Here is a 21,770-nt window from a genome sequence, read left to right as displayed (position 1 = left end):
AGCTGTACCTCAGTCTGCCTGTAGGGGACGGAATAACGGATGTGTGTGCTTCACGACAGGAGAAGCAACTTCCGGTTTCCAAACGTCTGCAGTTGCCCAGGGAGGAGATTAAAAGTGTTAAACTTTACTGAAAACGCAGAAAGTCTCCTGCTTTACGTGAGTGTCCATATACCCATATATCTTCTCTATCGCTTTTCTTCCTCTCGCATCATGAAACTAAAAAAACGTACGATGGCTTGTTTTCAAACGACCCGATTCTTTTATTTAGTTTTCTATGTAGTACAATTGTATTGTTTAGGCGACGATGTAGCTGAACCATTGCTACATATGTAAATGTATGACTGTCGCTGGATCCCTGACGAGAGAAAATATTTTTAAACGTCCCGCTCCTCCTGCCGCTTGATCCGGTGTTTCGCGTTAACTGGCTCCCCTGCTAACTGTGGCCGACTTCCGGTAGCGTCCCCTTGTTGCTGCGGGTAACGGCAGGTGTTAAAAAATAAGCTTCGCTAAAGGTACAGCACATTGAAGCTTCATTGTGAATGCGGTTAAATTGGAGTTTGGTTTTACCGACTCCTGCCGAGTTGTTAACATCTGCTGTTGGTAGGAGCAACGAGGGACGCGAAAGAACCAGGGTCACCATTTAACATGGAAACCACTCGATCCGAAACACCGAAACAACAGTTGCCGTGTTGCTAAATACAAACATAAGTCGAATGCAGTGCTTCTCAAAAGCTAAATCTGCTTTATTTACAAAAACAACAAACAAAAAACACTTCACCTTAAAGATTTAACTGTAAGCAAAATGTCAATGTCACGCATACATCTTGCCTCAATCTACATTTACTTGCTTTCTAGAATCACAAAGATATTTAGAGTTCTGTAGCTGTGAATCTCTCGAAACAGTCAATTATGATCGCCAACGGCAGGCATAACTGAGAGAGACTGACAGTTTGTGTATGCTAAGGCCTCAGTAACTAACATAACTTGAGTCTGTCAGAATATAAAATTATGTTCACATTGTCCAAAGCTGTAACAACTTGCCTTTTTCGTTGTTGTTTTTAGGGTTTTCCATCACAATGGGATCACCAACAAAGCATGCAACGCCGCATAGGTGAGTATATTTTGATTACGACACAACAGAAAGTATTCTTTATATATATATATCTTTCTGTGGAAGAAATGTTCCTTTCGCAAAAAGAGAGACCTAATTAATTAAACCACAATCTTCCTCAATGATACTTGGATTTATTCCCTTAGCTCAGTCCCCTGCTGTTCCAATCTTATCTCATATAGACTTATAGGCTTACTCCTTAAATGGGCATTATTGCCTGAGTAATCCTTGTTTTTTTTGTTCTTCATGCAGATTTACAATGCACATGCAGTCGAGTTGAGTGATTAGACCAAAACCGAGAGACAAACTGAAATCTGTGAGTGATTTTTTTTGTCATGATGAGATTGAAAACGTACGTATTTCTTTCCAGGGTTGACGGTCACACCCCGGGCCGGGACTCGCCTCTCCCCCCGATCCACGAGCGTCTGGCATACGTGTGCCCCTCCAAAGAGCTGCTGGATTTCTACCGGCAGAAGATCGCCCAGTTCGACGGCGAACATGAGGAGCTGCAGCAGATGCTGGAGAAATATCGAGGCGTCGCAGTAGACCAGGTGAGACTGAGCAGCCGCTGAATCTCCGTCGTACCGAATGAAATGTGTGGATGCTCTCTAAGCTTCTTTCGTTCTTTCTTCCTTGGTGTTGCTCAGCACAAGCTTCAGTGGGAGATACGACAGCGCGAGGGCGAGATCGCAGAGCTCCAGAACGCTCTGAGCGACATGCAGGTTTTCCTTTTCCAGGAGCGCGAGCAGTCCCTGCGGCTCTACGCGGAAAACGACAGACTCAAGATCAGGTTGGCGCACGTCCGTTTTGAAAAAAGACAATTTGGTTGCTATTGTGGTTCATCTGACTCATTGTCCTTTTGCGCAGTGGAGATTATTTTAGTTTGCTTGACTCATCTGTGCAATTTGTTTTACCCGACAAAGCTTTTTTTTTTCTCGGGCATTCAGACGCCGTAGGTTGTTATTCTCCCTTGCCTGCAAACGAGAAAAGCATGACCATGTAGATGTCGTCTCACAGGGAACTGGAGGACAGGAAGAAAATCCAACACCTTCTTGCCCTGGTGGGCCCCGATGCAGGAGAGATCACGTACTTTCATCGGGAACCTCCTCACAAGGTGCAATGATGTTCTTTATTGATTCATCCTCTGGAGTTCGTTACATGTTTAATTGAGTTCGTGAAGGGTAAATCGTCTCCATCGTCCTCACGCCTGTGGTTCCTTTGCTCCAGGTCACGATCGCGCAGAGGAGCTCAGAGTCCAGGTTCGAAGAGAATCTCAGTCTGCGACCGACGAAGCTCCGAGCCGCGGCGGCCAGGAGAGGTTGTGGTGAAAAACGACTTGTTTCTCTAGGACTCGTTTTTGTCTTTTCAAAATGGAAACATAACTGTGGGGTTATAACAAGGGTGTCAAACGTATCTCCAATCTGGCCCGCCACAACATCAAGTAAACTGTAATCATTTGCAAGAATTTTCATTTATTTTATTATTTTTTTTAACAAATTTCATGGGATTAGTGACGTTGCCATGAAAAATTGATACCTCGTTGTAAAAACACCCATAATACAATAGCATTTTTTTTTTCACTGTATTTTGCAGCAGATCGTTCCATTAAAATTAGCTTGATGTCGAGTTTGATGTCATTTTTGAATCGTTTGGTCCCGTATACTCTCCGACGCAACACAGGAAACCTTTTTAAGATTTTAATTTAAAAGTTGTTATGGCCCCATTTTTACCGGTCTGGCCCACTGGAGATGAAAACGGGCCGTTTGTGGCCCCTGAACTAAAATGCGTTTGACTCTCTGTGTTATAAGTTGAGTGTTTTTATATTTAAATTTGCAGTTCAGAATGCAACAGTAATCTGTTTCATTTAAAAGGAGTGCTGACCAAGACAAGACTGTGGACATTGCTCTATAATTTCCTGTCTTTTATTAATTATGTATTTGTGGTTTCGTGTCAGATGTTACCAGGAGAAGCAAATCATCGGACGGGATAAACGCAGAAAGCCTGGAGCAGTACAAGAATGACAATCAGACGTTGCTGCTGCAGGTCGGTCTCCGTAAACATCTTTTTCGCGAATATAAACGTCTCATCGTGCCTATACAAATTCCGGGTAGGGGGGGGGGTGTCGGTTTTAATCCCGAGGCTCGTGCTTCCAGGTGGAGGCGCTGCAGGCTCAGATGGAGGAACAGACCCGCCTGGCCAAAGAGCAGGTGGAGGCTCTGCTGGAGGATCGAAGAATCAAAGCGGAGGAAGGACAAGTACAGCGACATAGAGACCAGGAGCGCATCACTTCTCTCACCGACAAGTGGGTCTCATTCTGTTAATGACGACTGTAGTTTGAGATGAGTGTAAACAAATATTACTCTCAATTTTATTTTAGTTTTTTAACTTCTTTTTGAGTTGCACTACTCCTCCCGACTCCTCCTCCTCCTCTTCTTTTAATCTCCATCAACACATTAAGGCTCCAGCAGACCCAGAACCTGCTGCATGAGAGCACCAGGGATTTCCTGCAGCTTAAGTTCGACACACAGACTCACGAGAAGAGCTGGATGGTGGAGAAGGATCGGCTGCTCAGGGAATTAAATTCCTGCCACAACCGTCTGAGAAAGGCCGGGATCGGCGGCGGCGGCGGCGAGCCGGGGAAGCCGTGGCTTCCCGGCAGCAGCACCGCCCTGCTCCGCCCGCCGCCGCAGCCACAGGCGCAGCAGCAGCAGCAGAAAGAGGAGCTGAAGGTAAGATATGCAAGAAATAATATAGTGTAAGTGTTTCGATAGGAAACACGTTGTCATTCAGGGGCTGCAGGCAGCACAGTTTCCTTTCAACCAGTAAAATCGTCCCATAATAACCTTTTGAATTAGTTGAAAAGTTGTTCTTTGTGACGAAAATGTCTGCGTTTTCGCTCAACCAAACGACTACAATCTCAACGTACGGCCAATTTTAATGAAGCTTTTCGTGCAAAATCCAGTGACATGTCCAAAGAACGTCTACAGCTGTTGCATTATGGGTGTTTTTACAAACTCAGCCTGACAGCGTGGTTTTGAGGCGACTTTGTTAGCAATGAGGTCGCTATTCATTCCGGCATCGCCGATAACTCAGCTCAGGTCTCAGTATTGTTTTGTGTATTCCTCGTTTAAAACAAGCAAACAAAAAATCGATGTTTTCTTTGAGGTTTATTTTACATTAGCTGGGTCAGACTGGTGCCTCCTCTTGAGCGATCGTTTAACGACCGTCTATGTCTTTTACCTGTGCCGTCTCCAGATCATGCAGGAGGACCTGAAGCAAGCGCACCGTCTGGCTGAGATGTACAGAGAGCAGTGCATCACGATGGAGACGGAACTGTCCCAGATCAGAGAGGAGGGAGATGTGGGCAGAGAAATATTCAAGGTACAGCAGCCAGTTTTGGATGCATGCTCAAAACTCACAGTTTCTGTGTTCCTCGCTACATTTCACGAGTGTCACCAAGTGTGTCACCAAGTGTCCCGCTGATCCGTGCTCAGGAGCGCTCGGAGAAAATGGCCAGGCGTCTCCAGTTGATGACCCAGCGCTACGAAGCGCTGGAGAAGAGGAGGGTCATGGAGGCGGAGGGCTTCAAGACGGACCTCAAGCACCTCAGGCAGAAACTGAAGGACGTCGAAAAGCAGCTCGTCAAGGTGCCATTTGTCGCGTTGTTCACACGGACGGTTACGTCGTCCTACTTTCCAACGATAAGTCATCTGATTTTATTACATAACACTTAACTTGTCTGTGTCGGAGTTAGTTCATTTTTTTTTAAATGGGTTTTTACTGCGTATGAATAATCCCTGACGTCCCATCAGGTTACCTTGGACGTCGGGCCCAACCAGGACCTGGCCATCCTGCACGAGGTGCGCCAGACCAACACCCGGACCAAAAAGTTCCTGGGAGAGCTGATGACGCTGAAGGCTAAAATCTATGGGCTGGAGAACGAGCTCAGGTTCTGTTGAGGGACATTGTATGATGTATTTATCAGTTAAGAATGTTTGTGACCATTGTCGAACAGTTAGGCTGAACGGGATTTTTGTTCTTTGACCAATAAAAATGTTTGTTTTTAAATTGTTGTATCGCACAAGCAGCCGGTTGTGCGCAGTGTAAATAGAGTATTTGGACAATAAATTCACTGAAACCTCGTGGGCATAATCCTTCATCTGTTTCTCATTCATTCATGAACTTCAAAAGCAATAAGGTCATTTTAACCATGCATTTTGAAAATGCATCCAGATAGTTATTACTATAACATCAGAGACTTATTTTCTGTTTGTACTCTTGCAGCACTTAATCAAGTGGGAAGTAGCAAAGTGCTATATGTGTACTTAGTACTTGAGTAGACTTTTCAAGTATCTGTACTTGAGTATATTTATAATTTTATTTTTTTGGGGGGGTTGTAATTCCAATGTTTCAATACAAATATCGACTTCCTCTGCATTATGTCATACCAAGACTTCATGTTTCTGGTTCAGAACAAGTATTTCTAAAATTACATATCTTTCACTTTTGTGTTTTTCTAGAGCTGATGTTAAACATTTCCTGGTGTTTAAGAAAAAAAAAGAAGTTGAACTTGTCCATTATCTTAATGTCTTGTCCACAGTGACGATGGTAACACATTACTCTCATATGACCACTTTTTTCAGTAACGAGTAATCTAACGCATTACTAGTTCTAAATGAGTAAAATAACTTATTTTCTTGTCTGCAAAGCCGCTTTATTATTAAACAGAACCGGGTCGCCAGTTCTCTCTCCTCCGACAGACACACACATGTGTTAAACTCTAATTTACTGTTGATTATTCCACTTTAAAAGCCCCTATTTATGTATTATTTATTTTATTTTATATTTTTCCTATTTTGTGTGTTGTTTCTTTTTGTGTGTGTGTGTGTGTGTCTATTTTGTTCTTCTGTATAAAGATTGAACTTGTGGTTTTGACTTTGATATTGTATCCTCACTATTTTTTTATTGTTGATTATATATGATATTGAAGTGCCTTGTTCTATGTATATATTCTGCACTTTTGTTCAATAAAAAAAAAATGTAAATTCAAAATCTATCACTTTTGTTTCTACAGAAACGAGACCCGTGCGTTTCCTGTTCGCCGTGACGTCACGACGACCAGGAAGTATGTTCGCCGAGACGTTCAAGCGCATGCGCTCAACCTTTTTTTTCTTTTTTTAATTTCAGCCTTGAATGGTGACAGCATGCAGAGGTAGCACAGGTTGAAAGTGGCACTGCTGGAAACCTCATGGTTTGCGGTTGCAGCCCTCTGGTCCGTTGAGTCCGCGTCCGTCTCTGCGTTCCACCCTGCGGGCTTTGACGCGCACGTCGCCGGCAGAAATGCAACGCGTCGGAGCTTTAAGAAGAAGCGGCTGGCAGCTCTTGAAGTCAGGAGCGTCAAAACAAGTCACCAGCTCGTCCTGCTTCACGAGAAACTACAGTCAAGTAAGTGAGATCATTTGAGATCAAATACATTTTTTTTTAGTTGTTAAAAACTGGCTGGAGATAAATGTATACAGACTAAAGAGGAGTTCTAATTGTATTCTAATTTCATTTTATAGTGACTGCTTCCATCCATTTTCCCCCCTAAGATATTGTTGAATGTGGATACATCTGTCACACCACGTGCTCTTGACAGTACAGGCTGTGTGCCAAATAAATCCTGCCAGTGATTGCAAGGTCAAACCCCTGGAAGGATATAAAGTTCAATCTATCTTCTTTCTGGCAGCTCAGGATTGTGTGGATATCATAAAACACAGAAGCTGTTATTGTTTATATCAAATCCTGAACGTTGTGGCAAGAATAGGGTTAATGAGTTCATATAACTAAGAGCTCCATCAGGAGGTTTTAAGCCTTAATCATGAATGAGAGGTTTTGATTTACCAACTGATGTTTGCATTTGAGTCACACTTAACTGAGAAACCAATGGCGGCATGTTAATGATGTCGCAATTGATTGCAGCATCCGTTCTGTTATTACTAAATAAAGCTCTGTGTTGCGCCCACATCCTCATATTGGCTTTAGCCTCGAACAAAGTCTCGATTCAACTGCGTTCACTCTGTAGTATCTATGCAAGTTAATGGGTAACTCTGTGTTGTCACATCACACAAAAAAAAATCCACCGCCTGGGGACCCTCTTGCCTTTAGGGCCCCGGCTCCTTCGGGCTCCTCTTCGACATCGACGGCGTGCTGGTGCGAGGCAAAACGCTGATCCCGGCGGCCAAGCAGTGCTTCCAGAACCTGGTGGACCGCCATGGGAACTACAGGGTCCCCGTGGTGTTCGTCACCAACGCTGGGAACTGCATGAGGCAGGCCAAGGCCGAGCACCTGTCACGTCTCCTGGAGGTGGAGGTATGGCGGACGTCCTCTCAATCTGCATTTCTTTTGCTTTCGTCTTTCTTTGACACCCAATTTTCTCTCTCTCTCTCTCTCATTTCGTCCCAGGTGTCTCCAGAGCAAGTCATGCTGTCCCACAGTCCGTTGCGAATGTTTACCCAGTTTCACAAGATGCGTGTGCTGGTGTCTGGACAGGGTCCCATTGAAGAAGTCGCTCACAAGTATCCTTGTTTCTGCCACTTCTGATGACCCCCCCCCCCCCCTCCTCCCCCCCCCGCTACGAGTACAGGGAGCTCTCCGCCACCGGTGTTTCGGATTGACCCGGTTTCCCTGTTCACCGGTGACCGTCTTTCCCTTTTCACATACCAAAATCCGTAGCTGCCCTGGCGAACGCCGTCCAGCCGCACTTCCATTCAAGTTTAAGGCGTCGTATCGTTTGTTTGTCGTTTTAGCATCAGCTGCTGCTGACGACTTGTGGCGGAAGTCACCAGTTAACAGGGGCACCAGTGAAACTGAAACACCGGACACTGAGGCGCGAACATAACATTTTGTAATATTAGTAATAAATATATAGAAATATATATACTATTTAATTAATTATTCGAGCAGCCACCCAGTGCATGTTCGCGCTGCATCATATCGGGGGTGATCACTTATTACACAACGGGGAAAACCTCCAGTGACTCCGCCCACGTCGCGGTCGTACTATATATGTAATGGAAAGCGACCGAGGCTGGGTCGAGTAGGCACTAGTGGAAAAAGATGCTATAATTACTACAATCTCAACATAAAGCCAATTTCAATAATACTATCTCGTGCAAAAAATACAGGGGACCCTCGCGCAGCGCGTGTCTTTAAAGAAATACAGTCACTTGCGCATTGTGACAGAAAAATGTGAGGTTCTTGCAGTTAAACGAGCGCCTTTTGACCCACATCTGGACTTTAACCCACCAAACTAACTCCAGCCTGGGTTTCGAGGATGTTGTGACCATCGACATGCTCAGGGAAGCGTACCCAGTCCTGGACGTCGTGGACCACGACCGAAGGCCTAAAGATGGCGTAAGTACTTCAAGATAAAAGTGACATTCGATTAGAGGGGAGTTAAAGCATGTTGATGTTCGCTTGCATCGTCTTCCAGATTCCTCCCAGTAAAGGCTTACGGCCAATAGACGGTACGTTGACACGCAATTAATACATTTCCCGACAATTTACCACTTTTGTACTTTATAGGAATTATTGCAATGTCTATGCATGTTAAAAAAAAAAAAATCAAATCGTGCATCTGTTGTGTTCCAGCTGTTATCTTATTCGGGGAGCCGATCAGATGGGAGACGAACCTCCAGCTCATCGTCGATGTGCTGCTAACCAGCGGAAACCCCGACAACTCCTGGAACTCCACGCAAAACCCTCACATCCCAGTCCTGGCCTGTAACATGGACCTGCTGTGGATGGCGGAGGCGAAGAACCCAAGGTCCACGTTCCCATGACCCTCTGAAATTATGCCTGGATAATCTTTGTGTAATCCAAAGTGCCACAATGTACACAGATGAGTCAATAATGTGAAGCTTTGAGCTCATTTTTACTTCACGAGCATTAAAATCTCACACTTTCTCACACAGTAATTAATGTGGTTAATGTTAATTAACTTAACAAGTGCATTAACCATTAGCAAATCCTATTTATATCACCAATGGATTTAAAGTTGAAAATATCCTGAAAATAAATCAAATGTGGAATTCTATCAATGTTTTGTAATGGGTGTGAGACAATTGAAAAAAGGAAACTTTCGTTTTGTTTTAAGTCTCATCATATGAGCATTGTTTCATTGATATGTTCTGGTTCTTGGATTCATAGAAATGTAAGACTTTTAAATCTCTATACCTTTTAAACTGTAATATCTTTTGTTTGTTTTTTTAATGCAACAGCAGTTGGGACTTCAATTTTGATTGTTTTGTTGTTCTTGTTTTTTGTAGGTTTGGCCATGGCATGTTCCTGGTGTGCCTGGAGAGTCTGTACAAGAAGGTGACCGGCTACGAGCTGAAGTACGAGGCTCTGATCGGTAAACCCAGCGTGGTGACGTACAACTACGCCGAGCTGCTGATCAGGCAGCAGGCGGAGAGACTCGGCTGGACGACGCCTGTGAGGAGGTTGTACGCTATAGGGTGAGCAATTCTGTCCAACCTCTTTCTGTACAGCCACTTTATGCAACTTTGGCTACTGCAGGTCTTGACGCTCATTTTTGATGTTTTGCTGGAATCAGATTTTTTTTTTTGAATCGCGTTGAAACACTAAAACTATTATGCGTGGTAAAGAACGGGGGGGGGGGGAATGCAGGAACTGAAGTTAAAAGGTGAGAGAGTTCGGCTCCCCAGTCGGGGGATACCCGCCAAATCTGGCAACACCGTTCAAAGCGTACATCCACTTTCAAGGGGTTGTTAAAAAAAAGAGTTGAGAAAATCTAGACAAAATGACGAGGGGAAGAAGAAGAATGAGGAAAAGAGAGCATGTAGAAAAATATATGAATTGGTACTACTTACAAAGGAGACCTGGGTCTGGTGTGAAAGAATTGGAATTGGAGATTTCACACGGGTCGGATATGAGTCGCTTGTGAATAAAAAAAATTTAAAAAAAGAGAGAGAGATTAGGGTTTCATTTCCCTGCAGTGTGAAATTCAACAAAGGTATTCTCACCACGACACCAGCATGCTTCCCAGACCACATATCAGTATTTAACTAGTTTTTCCTATAACCGAGTTGAATGTGATGAATTGATCATACATTTAATGAAGTTATTTGTTCCAGGGGATGAATGGAGTTAAACCCATTTTTAATATTAGTCGATTAAACGCATTGAAAGACATTTCCCTGAAACCATTTCCTAAGATGTAGATTTAATTGAGCGATATTTAATAGAAACCTGGTTCTGCAGGTTTCTTCATGTTAAAAGGAGTTTTTTTTTTTTTTTCATTTCCACCGTCTCCTCTGCTGATTTTTTTTTTTTTTTCCCCTGTAAAAGTGCCTTGGATTAACTGTTGTATTAAATCAAAATTGAAGTGCATCGTCTCTTCTCCACAGCGACAACCCCATGGCTGACATCTACGGCGCCAACCTGTACAACCACTACCTCCAGGCCTCTCGTCGAGGCGGCGCTCAGGGCGACCTCCCCGAGCGCTGCAGCTCCATGCTGGTGTGCACGGGCGTGTACAGCCGGGACCAGCGGCCGGAGCTGCCCGCCGACCAGACGGACGCCGTCACGGAGCAGCGCATCTTCCACGGCCACAGGGACTTCCGATTCGACCCCAGCCTGCTGCAGCCGTCCTTCGAGGTGCAGGACGTGAAGGAGGCCGTGGAGCTGGTGTTCCAGGAGGAAGGCTGGCCTCTGGAGTAGCCGCCCGGACTCTCCGCAACTCTTAGAATCTTAACTCGTGAGTGTTTTTGAGTAGCTGTTAGCGTGTTCCAGTGCCATAGAAACCACAAAAAAATAAGCAATTTTAAGTCTGTCTCTGCACCGGAGTGTTGCAGCTTTTTTTAAAAAGAAAATTCACAAATCATCACTGTGTCTGCACATAAATGCTGTCGAGGATTCATCCGGTGCAATATCCGTCCTGCCTTCGAAATAACGAGTAACTAAGTAACGCAAGCCGAGTTGTTTGCTCACGTTTCACTACGTTCAGATGTTGAGAATCGAGAGTCGCGTTCACAGACACTACAGTGCGGCTTTGTGTCGTTCGCATTAAAAAAAAAAAACACACACCAGGTACAGTCCCAGGGGGAAGGTGGATTTTATTCTTCGCACAATAGTCTGGGTGACCGGGGTCACAGTGCCTTTCTAAAATAAACAACCCGCGTCCACTGCTGGGTGTTTGCTAGTCTCGCTCTTGTATTTTAGCGTTGTTTCAGAGAGTGTTTATACGAATAATGCACATGAGATTAAATTTAATACAGCAAATCACATGTTCAAATGGTTGTTTTTTTTCCCAGTGGGATTGAATTGAAGAGAATAATAATGCAACTTGTAGCACAAGTGAAAACTACACATGCTGGCTTGTCAGACTTGTGACTGAAAGAGTGACTGGTGTATAGTTTGTCGGTTTATATACTGTAAAAGCCATAAATGTGTGACTATTAAAAGATGTGAGGACACTGAAGAGTCGTGTGTGTGCGATGGGAATGTTTGTGTTTACCGTTGTTCGGATTCCTCCAGCGGTGGTTTGTCGTCACAGCAGCTTTTTTTTTTTTTTTTTTAATCTCCAGAACAATATAAACTACATTTAATAGGCAGGTGCTGTTTCACGGATATCACCGAAACGTATAAATAATACAAATGCATACAAAACCTTACTGCACAAAAACTGCATGACAGATTGTTTTCTCTTTAAATACCTTTTCCCCTCTGTTGGGGGGGGGGGGAGGGGGCTTCAACCACACATATTTAGTGTTAATCGGTCCGTCCCTGCGTCGGTCTGCTCAGCAGCCGCATTTCCCGTCGGTGGGCGCGGCGCCGTGGACGGGGTGAGAGCTGTTGCCCAGCATCAACTGGGGCCACTCTTGCGATTCCCCGTCCGTCATGGTCATGCCGTTCCGGGCCAGCAGCTCCCGGGCCATCAGCGTGAAGGCGGCCTCCACGTTCTGGGCCTCCTTGGCGGAGGTCTCCAGGGCCGCCAGCACGCTGTTGTTCTCCGCCAGGGTGCAGGCGTCCTCGAACAGCACCTGCCTCTGGGCGTGCAGGTCGGACTTGTTGCCTGGCGTCGAGGGAGAAAACCCGGGAAAACACGTGGTCGTTAAGATGGAGCAGGGGTGTAGAACTCTATTAGTGGGTTATACTATATGAATAACTACGAGTCTAAATCATCTGCTTTAGTATGAATGTATCATTAAGGTCACTAATTCACCTAAAAATGCATGTTTATTTTGTGATTTTTGGGAAGAATCCCGGAGAAAATCCAGGGCAGATATGCAAAAGTCAGCCACAGAAATAATTTCAGGTGAAAACGGCACTAAAACGAAAAGGTAACGCACAAGCTGGGCCCAGACTGAGCTCACCGCTACACACCACTGTGTGGCCCACGAATACATTCAAACTTTTATCTTACATTTAGCATTGCAATTTTTGTTTTTTTGTTTCATCAATATCATCATTTTCTCAGTTGATGCTAAATTTTGCAGACACCGTGAATCAACAGCTTGCAAGTACATATATTTTATGGAATCATCACCTGTAACGGCGCCAGAGACCTCCAATCAACAAAAGAGAATATATATATATATATATATATATATATATATATATATATATATATATATATATATATACACACACACATATATATAATACATATATATTCATATATATATACACATATATTCATATATATACATATATACTCACACATATATATGTATGTATGTATATGTGTATATATAAACTGGGAATCAAATTCATCACCAAGTGAGAAAAACAGTTGATTACTGGTTAAAATATTCATATTGTCATTTTAGTAAAAAAAAGTATTGAAGAGGAAAACTTTGGTTTTGCTCTTTATAGTGTCGTCTCCACCTGAACTTGTTTTAAGTTGACGGATGAGGTAGTGTGAAGCCCTCTCACATCACAGTGTGAATGTCCCCCGGTTCAAATCCGGCCCCGTGGGGGGGGAAGTTTCTATATTCCTCCTGTGCATGGACGTGGATTCTTTTCTCCGACGTCTCTCTTATCTGATCGGGCCTGTCCGGTGAACTGATTGCAGGCTGTGAGTGTGAGTGAGTGTGTGTGTGTGTGTGTGTGATGGACCGTCAGCATGTGCAGCAGATGTAGGAAGTCCAGGAAAAACGTACACACCAATAAGTACAAGCACCACACTGGCGGCCCCGTACTGCTCCACCTCCCTGATCCAGTGGGGGACGGATTCGAAGGTTGGGCGTCGGGTGATGTCGTAGGCCACCACGGCCCCGTGGGCGCTGCGGTAGTAGCTCTGGGTTATAGTGCGGAAGCGCTCCTGGCCGGCGGTGTCCCACACCTGCATCTACAACGACAGTTTTAAAAACTTTTAGTGCTTCCGTTTTTCCACACTCAGAGGGCGCTTTAAAAACAGCGAGCGAGTCTCAGTCTGATCAAACATCCCTGTTGTAAACAGACGAACACACCCAGAAAGCCAACACACTGATGATATCAAATGAGAGAGAGAGAGAGTCAGCCACACCTCTTTCTTGGAAGAGGAGCTCACTCATTAACTGTAATAAGCAGTGACGTTATTGACTTTAAAGCACACACACACACACACACTGACAGGTTTTGCAGTTTAATGCATTTAAAACTGGTGCGTGTGAAAAAAGCACTCTGAAAGGACAAGGGTGGCGTCAGAAACACTCACCTTCACCCTCTTCCCATCGATGTCCATGGTGCGGACGGTGAAGTCCACCCCGATGGTGTTCTGCTGCTTCTCGATGAAGATGCCGGACTTGAAGCGCTGCACCACGCAGGTCTTCCCGACGTCCGAGTCGCCGACCAGGATGATTTTGAAGAGGAAGTCGAAGGAGTCGTCGTGCTCCGGCGTCGCGGACTGCATGGTCGACGGCAAGGGAAGAGCAAGCAGAAACGTCTTCTTTGTCTTTTTTTTTTACCACAAACACTGAGGTGGAAACACTAAATCCAACTCCTGCGCGCCTCGGTGCAACAGAACTGGTTCCTTCCGAGTTGTGTCAATAAGAAGCGAGGCTGTTTGCCGAAACCCAAGCCACATCTTTCTTGGGGGGAAAATAAATAAATAAATAGAGACGGCAAATCCGGCAAATTCGGGCCCGTGAGGATCCGTTCAAATTGGAACGTTAATTCGGTAAGACTACGATTAAATAATATTCATGTTCTCCGTGTGTCTCGCCTTCCTGTCCTCGGCTGAACTCGACAAAAATCCCAAAATAAATCCCATGACAGTGACACACAGAACCCAAAGTTCACATGTGACAACATGGAGGTTGTCTGTTTGTTCATCCTGAGGAGGTTTACATATCTGGGTTACGCCAACAGACACATTCTTGGGAGGCGAAGACACACGAGCGGCAGCGTGTCCTCCTGCCCTTTAGACTCCTGCCCTCCTCCTCCTTGCCTGCTACACCTCCTCCTGCCTACTACACCTCCTCCTCCTGCCTGCTACACCTCCACCACACTCACCTGCACCGCCGTCGGACACGCCTCTTACCTGTGTTGGAAGGTGTGACCTCCAGCTGCCGGCCCACCTGCACCACTGCATCTTGGGATATGGATTTCTTTTTTTCTTTTTTTTTAATTTATCCTACTCAGACGGAGAAATGGAAAACAGGACCTGGAGGAGGCAGATAAAGGAAATCTCAGTAACTTGAGGCGGACACAGATCTGAAAAAATGTAGAACTAGGACTTTAACGTACTGTTGTTATAATAAAGCTACTCCCAAGTTTGTTTTTTTGATAGTGTATATTTAGCAAAAGAACTTTCAAAATACAATATTTCATTTGAGCCACACATTGCAAAAGCATCTGGGAAGATCTGGTTTGCTGTTCGTCTGGTGTTTAGTTAATTCTTCCATTTATTTTTGTTTCCCCGTTTATAATCCGGAACATTAATGTGGCCTATGTGCAAAGGAAACACTAGGAAAAAAAAAACCTAAATAAAAATATATGTTTTAAAATCAAATAAATTTGAATAAATACATTTTAAAAATAGATTAATTTAGCTGTCAGTGAATATAATAATAATAATAATAGAGAAAAAAACATTTAATATCTGATAAAAAAAATTTAATAGATACATTTAGCTGTCAGCGCAAATAATAATAATAATAATAATAATAATAATAATAATAATAATAATAATAACAATAATAATAATAGAGAAAAAACATTTAATATCTGATGTCTATTCAGTCATCAATGGTAGGTGGAGAAGTTTTATTCCACTTCCATTCCAGAATTGGCACTAACTCTACTCTTTGAGTCCATAATATTTCACTAAGTATTTTGTACAAGATGGTATTTTTCCTTCATGAACTAATGCAGATGCAGAACAGACACTTCCTCCAAATAAAGAGTAAAGCTTCTACTGACAAAAATACAGATCTACAGATCAGAAAATGGACTCATTGTTACTTTCATTTGGAAATTCTTCATAATCCAAAGAATTTGGGGTTAAAAGTTAGAAATTGTGGCCACAAATGAAGGATGTACTGTATATGAATGAAGTCATTAAACATCTGGACTCCCTGTGGTCGGCACAAGAAGTCAGTTTGACATTTGATTATGTGTTGGCCAACGACCAAAGCGGTTCTCAGATCCTTGACGTGAACCACCAGAGGTGATTCATTTCCATTCAGTGGTGTGAGGAGTGTGTGAGGAGTGTGTGAGGAGTGTGTGAGTCGTAGCGCCAACCAGGAGGAGCAGAGGTGTCAAACAAAACCAGACAATTACTAATCAAAACGACTACAATTGCCAACATGAAGCCAATTTTAAAGGAACTTTCTGGTGCAAAAAATACAAGCCCAGGAAAATATTATTTCCTTAAAGTATGTTGTAGGGAAAAGCTTGAAGAAGTTAAGAGGAATTCATTGAATCTGAACAGTGTAGTTATACACAACAGCAACCACCAAGGGACAAAACGAAGGTACATGCTTGTTGCATATTGTGATTAAAGGCCCTTTAAGTACACTCTGTTGTTTTGGGTAAAGTTAAACAAACGCCTATAAATTATGAATCTTAACTTTTTTTGTTTGTTGTTGACAGAAATTAGTTGAAAACAAACTCAAGCAGATCTAGAGAAAGGGTCACTGCACAAACAGCCTTAAAGAAAACAGCTTAAATCACAACTGTCGTGTAAATATTTATAATGTAGACGTAACACATTCAAATCTGTTTCAGCACCTCTTCACTAAAACACACACTAGATTTTTTTATTTTAAATTAGCACATAAAATGCCCTACATTACGAGCCCCCACAGTGGGTGCTGTCAAGCAACACATTCCACAGCAGTCAGCAACTGATAGACCAGCTGAAGTGCAACACACACACACACACAGTTATTAACACTCATTCTCACGTAAAAAAAATAAAATAAAAAAATATATATTTTACCTCAGGCTTCACACATTGTCATCACAGTGAGACGCTAAACACAGAATGAGTGCGCAGCTCTGAGTCTCTCTCTTTCTCTCGCTCTCCACCCCCTCACTCGCTTCTGTCGTCATCTCAGCCCACAGAAGAACAAGGCACAGCTGGACACGGAACAATATGCGAGTGTGAGGGGGCACTTGACCGCGCCGGGCCTATCTTTGGCTGTGACCACCAAGCCACAGCTCTTTTCATGCGCCGTGGTTGGCGTCTGATTCATTATTTGCTGTCGGGTGTAGTTTTTTTTTTTTTTTCTCCTTTCTTTCTCAATGGTCCAGTAAATAAGGTCAGAATGAAAAACAGTTATGTTTTTTTTCCCCCCAAATACATTCTATATAAAAATTTATTAAATTGATAGGACATTAAAATGAAAAAATAAACACTCCTATTGTAAAAAATGCCGAGTCGACATATTTTAGGAGTAATTGCAAGAAGCTGAACGAAGCATCAGAACAAACAATCTGCATTTCAAACATCGTGAAATGCAACAGGCTGTGGGAGGGTGTTTTCATCACTGTGGCCACGCCGGGAGACAGGAATGTTTTCGGTGACTCAGCAGAGCCTCGGTCTGTTGGCGACGAGCGGCGGTGAAATCATATGGGGCCGTCACCGTCGTGTCCTCGCGCTGTTTCTCGCTCTCACGGCTCCGCCGGAGCCCCGCTGGGTCCCCCTCTGCTTCGGGGGTTTCTGTCCGGGCGTCTTGACGACGCACGGCTCCGGCGGCGGGACGTGAATCGGCTTCCAGGGAATGGGATTGTAGAAACCCGGGGTCGGGTCGGATTTGTCGTAGGGGCCTGGAAGAGAACGACTCCCGATTAAATATCTAAAATGACATCTTGGACAATACGGGTCTCAACGGTGCTGCTGCGAGGTTAATAATTCCCGAAAATGACTTAAATGCCTTTACTTCGTAGTTGGCCGGGCGACCGGGGACACGCTTTGCCTTTTTCGTCGGCCTTTGCCAGCCATTCTTTAAACTTCTCCTCCGCTTTCCTGCGACGCTCCTTCTCCTGCTCCTCCTTGAGGGCCGCTTCCTCCTGCCAGACACAGAAGATCCTTCAAAACCTGCTCGTTTAACCAACATCCAAGTGTTCTTTGGAAAAAGAAAGAAAGAAAAGAAAGAAACGCCTGTGTGAAAGAACCACATTACTTTTTCTTTCTTTTCTTTTTCTTTCTCCTCCTGCTTCTTTTTCTGCAGCCAGTCCTGATACTTCTGCTCGGCCTTTTGTTGGACCTCCCTCTGCTTCTCCTGCCGCCTCTGTATGTCCTCCAGCTCTTTATTCTTTTTTTGAAGTTGCTCATTCCTCTCCTAACAAAAAGATTGAGAGGAAAAAAAAATGGTAGAATCAGAGACAAGGCGATGCAGCTTCAAGACATTTGGAAGCATTTTATATCCACAAACATGCGTCAGAACAATAACGCTGAATATCAGTAACAACATCAATATACACAATCTTAAAATTGCTCCGAGGCGTGAATGCGAGTGTGTGTCAGTTGCTGTGTTTGGCTCCAAGCACTGGATATTAAGTGGAATATGAAGATGAATGGTGCAGATGGTGACATTAGTGTGCGGAAGTGCAATATTTACAAGTGGCACCTTTTCCCTTTTCATTTTCAGCCATCCGTGAATCCTCTCCTCCGTGAAAACGCTTTTCTCTTTCCGCTCCCTTTCTTGCATTTCTTCCTTTTCTTTGAGGAGACGCTCCTAAGTTGTGGGATGAACAACAAAAAAAAAAACTAGAAAATTCCCGCGGAAATTTTATTGTGCCTGCCACCTGCCGCCCCCTGCTGCCGAGCGAGGTAGTGTGAAAAATACGTGGAAATCATGTCATTAGCTAGTGATTCTCGATCGCAGCGCCACCACGAGGCCACCCTCCAAATTTCAGCTCATTTGAACAAACTTGTTAGCATGCGATGCTAACACTTGCGATATAAGTACGTGGAAACCATGTCATTAGCTAGTGATTCTCGATCGCAGCGACACCACGAGGCCACCCTCCAAATTTCAGCTCATTTGAACAAACTTATTACCATGCGATGCTAACAGCAAACAGCGATTTAAGTGCGTGGAAACCATGTGGTCAGCTAGTAATTCTCGATCGCAGCACCACCACGAGGCCACCCTCCAAATTTCAGCTCATTTAAACAAACTTGTTAGCATGCGATGCTAACACCAGCGATTTAAGTACGTGGAAACCATGTCATTAGCTAGTGATTCTCGATCGCAGCGCCAGCACGAGTCCACCCTCCAAATTTGAGCTCATATGAACAAACTCGTTAGCATGAGATGCTAACACCTGCGATTTGCCTGAAAAGCGCAGAAGTTACCTCCCAGGTGTGGCTGACCTGGAATCTGGAGTTTTATGACATTCTGAGATGGTAGGCCAATTAGCTTAGCGCGGCGGCTAACTAGCTAGTGCGCCGTGATCGCAGTACCCCCATGAGGCCACCGTCCAAATTTCAGCTCAATTGAACAAACTTTGTAGCATGCTAATTGGCATGCTAACAAGTGTTGATGCTGAGTCATTGCCATCAGCATTAAAATGCATTGAAAACTATGGTGCCTAAGCTACTGTGTGTGTGTGAGCACTGTGTGGTCAGCCATCATGTTACTGGTCCAGTCAATCAGAGGAGCCGTGTGTGTTGCCAGGCAGATTTGGAGCAGCTTGTGTGATGTCATGGAGCCGGCTCCTGATTGACAAGCTGCTGCAGGTGCAGAGACTATGAGACGTTATCTGAGGGAAGAAGGGGTTTAAGCACAAACGCAGGTCCCGAACAACTGCTTATAGTTGGAGAACCGTGACACTTGGGTGAAAAATTCCTTCACCGTGGGCGTCGGGAGAAGTTGAAGGACGTGCGGTGTGGTTTTCGTGTCGTCACGAGGTTCCGTCTCCCCGTGAGGACTTGAAACAAATGGCTGAACTTTGGGGATTTGGGGAGAAAATGACTCGTCAAAATGTATTGGCGCGGATGAGACAGAATCCTGCGCTCCCTATCAATTAAGTCCCCTGGAGGGAGAACCGTGTCTCTCTGAGACAAAAGTGTCCCCTCGTGAGAAGCACAAGGCCTGTGGCTACAATTTGATGTATAATATGTTGAGAAAGACGAAGAAATGTGTCTGTGGTGACGAGATAAAAACTTTTTTTTGTTTGTAAAACGGCAGTTTCTCTCACTCTGACCGAAATCTTCCCACTCTAACTTTTCACATACACACCCATACAAAACTGGAAAAAGGAGGGAAAACTTGATGACATTCAAAGGCTGACAGTTGAAAATTGGTGAAACTTTTGAAAAATCTGAGGACATATCTGAATACAGAACAAGTGCGGCAACGTTTTAAGAGTAAGTTTGAGTCTGTAGCTGAATATTTGGCGACGTGATGTGGCGTGGAAAAAGTGTGATGTTTTTTTCTGTTTTTTCTTGGCTCCCATGTTAAGCGGATGTAAAAATCATCGCCGTTTTTTACGTGTTGTTCGGAAGCCGTTTGCGATATCCACAATCCAAATGGATGCACAGGATTCCCGATAATTCCCTAATTAGCGATATGCGTTTTGTCTACGTACTCCAAACGGTGTGGGACTAGTAGGCTTGCAAACTTTGTGTGGCAGAGGAAGAAAAATAAAAATAATAATAATAAAAAAAAACGGCGCTTTCCCAGGATTGTAATAATTGTGCGACGCCTCTTACAGAGGCAGGCACAATTAATAATAAAAATTCAGAAGAAGTCCAATTACAGAGACAAGTGTGTTTAGTTTTAGATTGCACAGTTTATCTTGCCTCCTCTGCCTTGACTTCCAGCTTGACCCTGTCCTCTTTGGCTTTGTTCACCAGCCACACCTCCCAGGCACCAAGGGTGGGTGAAGCTGGGGGCTGCAGGGCTGCACCCACCTGCTCCGAGGGCGTCTTCGGTAGCTCACATCTGCAAAAACCAACATTAGATATTAATACCGCAGCATGTTGCAAAGGGGCCCGGAGAGGGGGGGTAGGGAGGTGCGGCTGTGAGGGGGGTTTCTGCAGCACCTCACTGGTGACATGCGGGGTGAAGTCCTCCGAAATGACAGCGACCCCTGCTCCTCCTCCTCCTCCTCCGTGTCGAAGCTGTCGTGGTAGATGGGGGAGAGCAGGGAAAACGTGTCGTCGTCGTCGTCGGACACTATGAGGTCGTCTTTAAAGTCCTTGCGTGCGGAGGAACGTGTCCCCGGGTCGGGCTTGACCGGGGTCGAGCTGAAGCCCTCGGACGCGGACGCGGGGCGGGTGGGCATCCTCGCTCCGGACATGACCACTAAAATCACATAGAAACCGCTCACTCTAACTGTTACCCCCACATGTGAGACTTTTTTTTCCCAGTTTGTTCTTGCGAACAAGCCTCGAGAATAGCAGAGCGAAGTTGATAACAAGGTGTACGTTACGGAGCTGTCGCTCAGGGAGCCATGCTGTGCTAACGTTAGCATCGGTGTTTCGGATCAATTGGTTTCCCTGTTAACTGGTGACCGACGTCTTTCAGCGTACCCTTGTTGCTGCCAGTAAAAGCAGACGCTAAGAAACCCCGACCGAAATCCAAAGCTGTTCTGGCGAACGCTATTATGAGCGAATTTGCAATAAGATTTTAAAGTGTCGCACCTTTCTTTGCGTCTGGCTTTACGAGCAGTAACTCCGGAAGCCGGTCACCAGTTAACAGGGAAGCCACTGGATTCAAAACATCGGACCACAACGGCGAGCGGGCGAACTTTACGATAACATTTATTTCCCCGTCATACTACAAACAGCTGAATCCTGAAAAGTGAGTGGTGGCTACGCGGTTCGAAGTGAGTCGTGGATGTTTGCATACCTCCTCTGAGTTGGGGTTTTAAAAGTCTCCTTCATGCAGGTCAAATCAAACCAACAACTGATTTACACACAACTTTTTTTTTTTCCCATAATACACCACGCCCCCACGCCAGCGAGGACGCTGTCACCATGGAGACGCACGACGACGTCTTGATGGATTGATCTTGAAACATTAAAATTACATTATCAAAAGATATATTTGCATTTGAGAACATATTTTAATATAAACGTATGTTTTTTTTGGGTTTTTTTTTTTACAAAATGAAAGGAAGGGCATGGCTGTTTGGTCAACTTGTAAACTTGTGCAACATGAATAAATTTGCTTTTGAGAAGACGTACAGTTGTCTAACTCCCAGCTGTGACCTA

General features: G+C 44.4%; 4 protein-coding genes across 5 annotated transcripts; 2 read left to right on the top strand and 2 right to left on the bottom strand.

Moving 5' to 3' along the window:
* The first annotated feature begins 116 nt into the window (after positions 1–116).
* On the top strand, positions 117–5,107 carry ccdc77 (coiled-coil domain containing 77). The gene is made up of 12 exons (XM_080505308.1): positions 117–156; positions 1,063–1,111; positions 1,482–1,662; positions 1,759–1,901; positions 2,129–2,225; positions 2,339–2,429; positions 3,066–3,154; positions 3,265–3,413; positions 3,570–3,840; positions 4,367–4,492; positions 4,606–4,758; positions 4,924–5,107. Exons 2-12 carry the CDS (start codon positions 1,077–1,079, stop codon positions 5,068–5,070), a joined length of 1,482 nt encoding a protein of 493 aa, XP_080361434.1. The 5' UTR covers positions 117–156; positions 1,063–1,076; the 3' UTR covers positions 5,071–5,107.
* Positions 5,108–6,316: 1,209 nt separating this feature from the next.
* Positions 6,317–11,671, top strand: hdhd5 (haloacid dehalogenase like hydrolase domain containing 5). The gene is made up of 8 exons (XM_080505311.1): positions 6,317–6,556; positions 7,259–7,462; positions 7,556–7,668; positions 8,413–8,506; positions 8,586–8,619; positions 8,744–8,918; positions 9,421–9,609; positions 10,522–11,671. The coding sequence occupies exons 1-8, from the start codon at positions 6,452–6,454 to the stop codon at positions 10,832–10,834; spliced, it is 1,227 nt and encodes a 408-aa protein (XP_080361437.1). The 5' UTR covers positions 6,317–6,451; the 3' UTR covers positions 10,835–11,671.
* Positions 11,205–17,305, bottom strand: rab19 (RAB19, member RAS oncogene family). 2 transcript variants are annotated; one of them, XM_080505315.1, is made up of 5 exons: positions 17,188–17,305; positions 14,640–14,762; positions 13,815–14,003; positions 13,283–13,466; positions 11,205–12,188 (listed from the first exon to the last, which is right to left on the bottom strand). In XM_080505315.1, the coding sequence occupies exons 2-5, from the start codon at positions 14,688–14,690 to the stop codon at positions 11,914–11,916; spliced, it is 699 nt and encodes a 232-aa protein (XP_080361441.1). In that variant the 5' UTR covers positions 14,691–14,762; positions 17,188–17,305; the 3' UTR covers positions 11,205–11,913. The 2 variants fall into 2 exon arrangements, with proteins under 2 accessions (XP_080361441.1, XP_080361440.1); XM_080505314.1 differs by lacking the exon at positions 17,188–17,305 and adding an exon at positions 16,542–16,635.
* Positions 16,277–21,485, bottom strand: ccdc34 (coiled-coil domain containing 34). The gene is made up of 7 exons (XM_080505312.1): positions 21,406–21,485; positions 20,598–20,859; positions 20,355–20,496; positions 18,166–18,282; positions 17,728–17,886; positions 17,485–17,614; positions 16,277–17,371 (listed from the first exon to the last, which is right to left on the bottom strand). The coding sequence occupies exons 2-7, from the start codon at positions 20,852–20,854 to the stop codon at positions 17,184–17,186; spliced, it is 993 nt and encodes a 330-aa protein (XP_080361438.1). The 5' UTR covers positions 20,855–20,859; positions 21,406–21,485; the 3' UTR covers positions 16,277–17,183.
* Positions 21,486–21,770: the final 285 nt, after the last annotated feature.

The sequence above is a fragment of the Blennius ocellaris genome (assembly GCF_963422515.1).
Source record: "Blennius ocellaris genome assembly, chromosome: 11".
Lineage (NCBI taxonomy): Eukaryota > Metazoa > Chordata > Actinopteri > Blenniiformes > Blenniidae > Blennius > Blennius ocellaris.
This window is presented reverse-complemented; position numbering and strand designations above follow the sequence as displayed.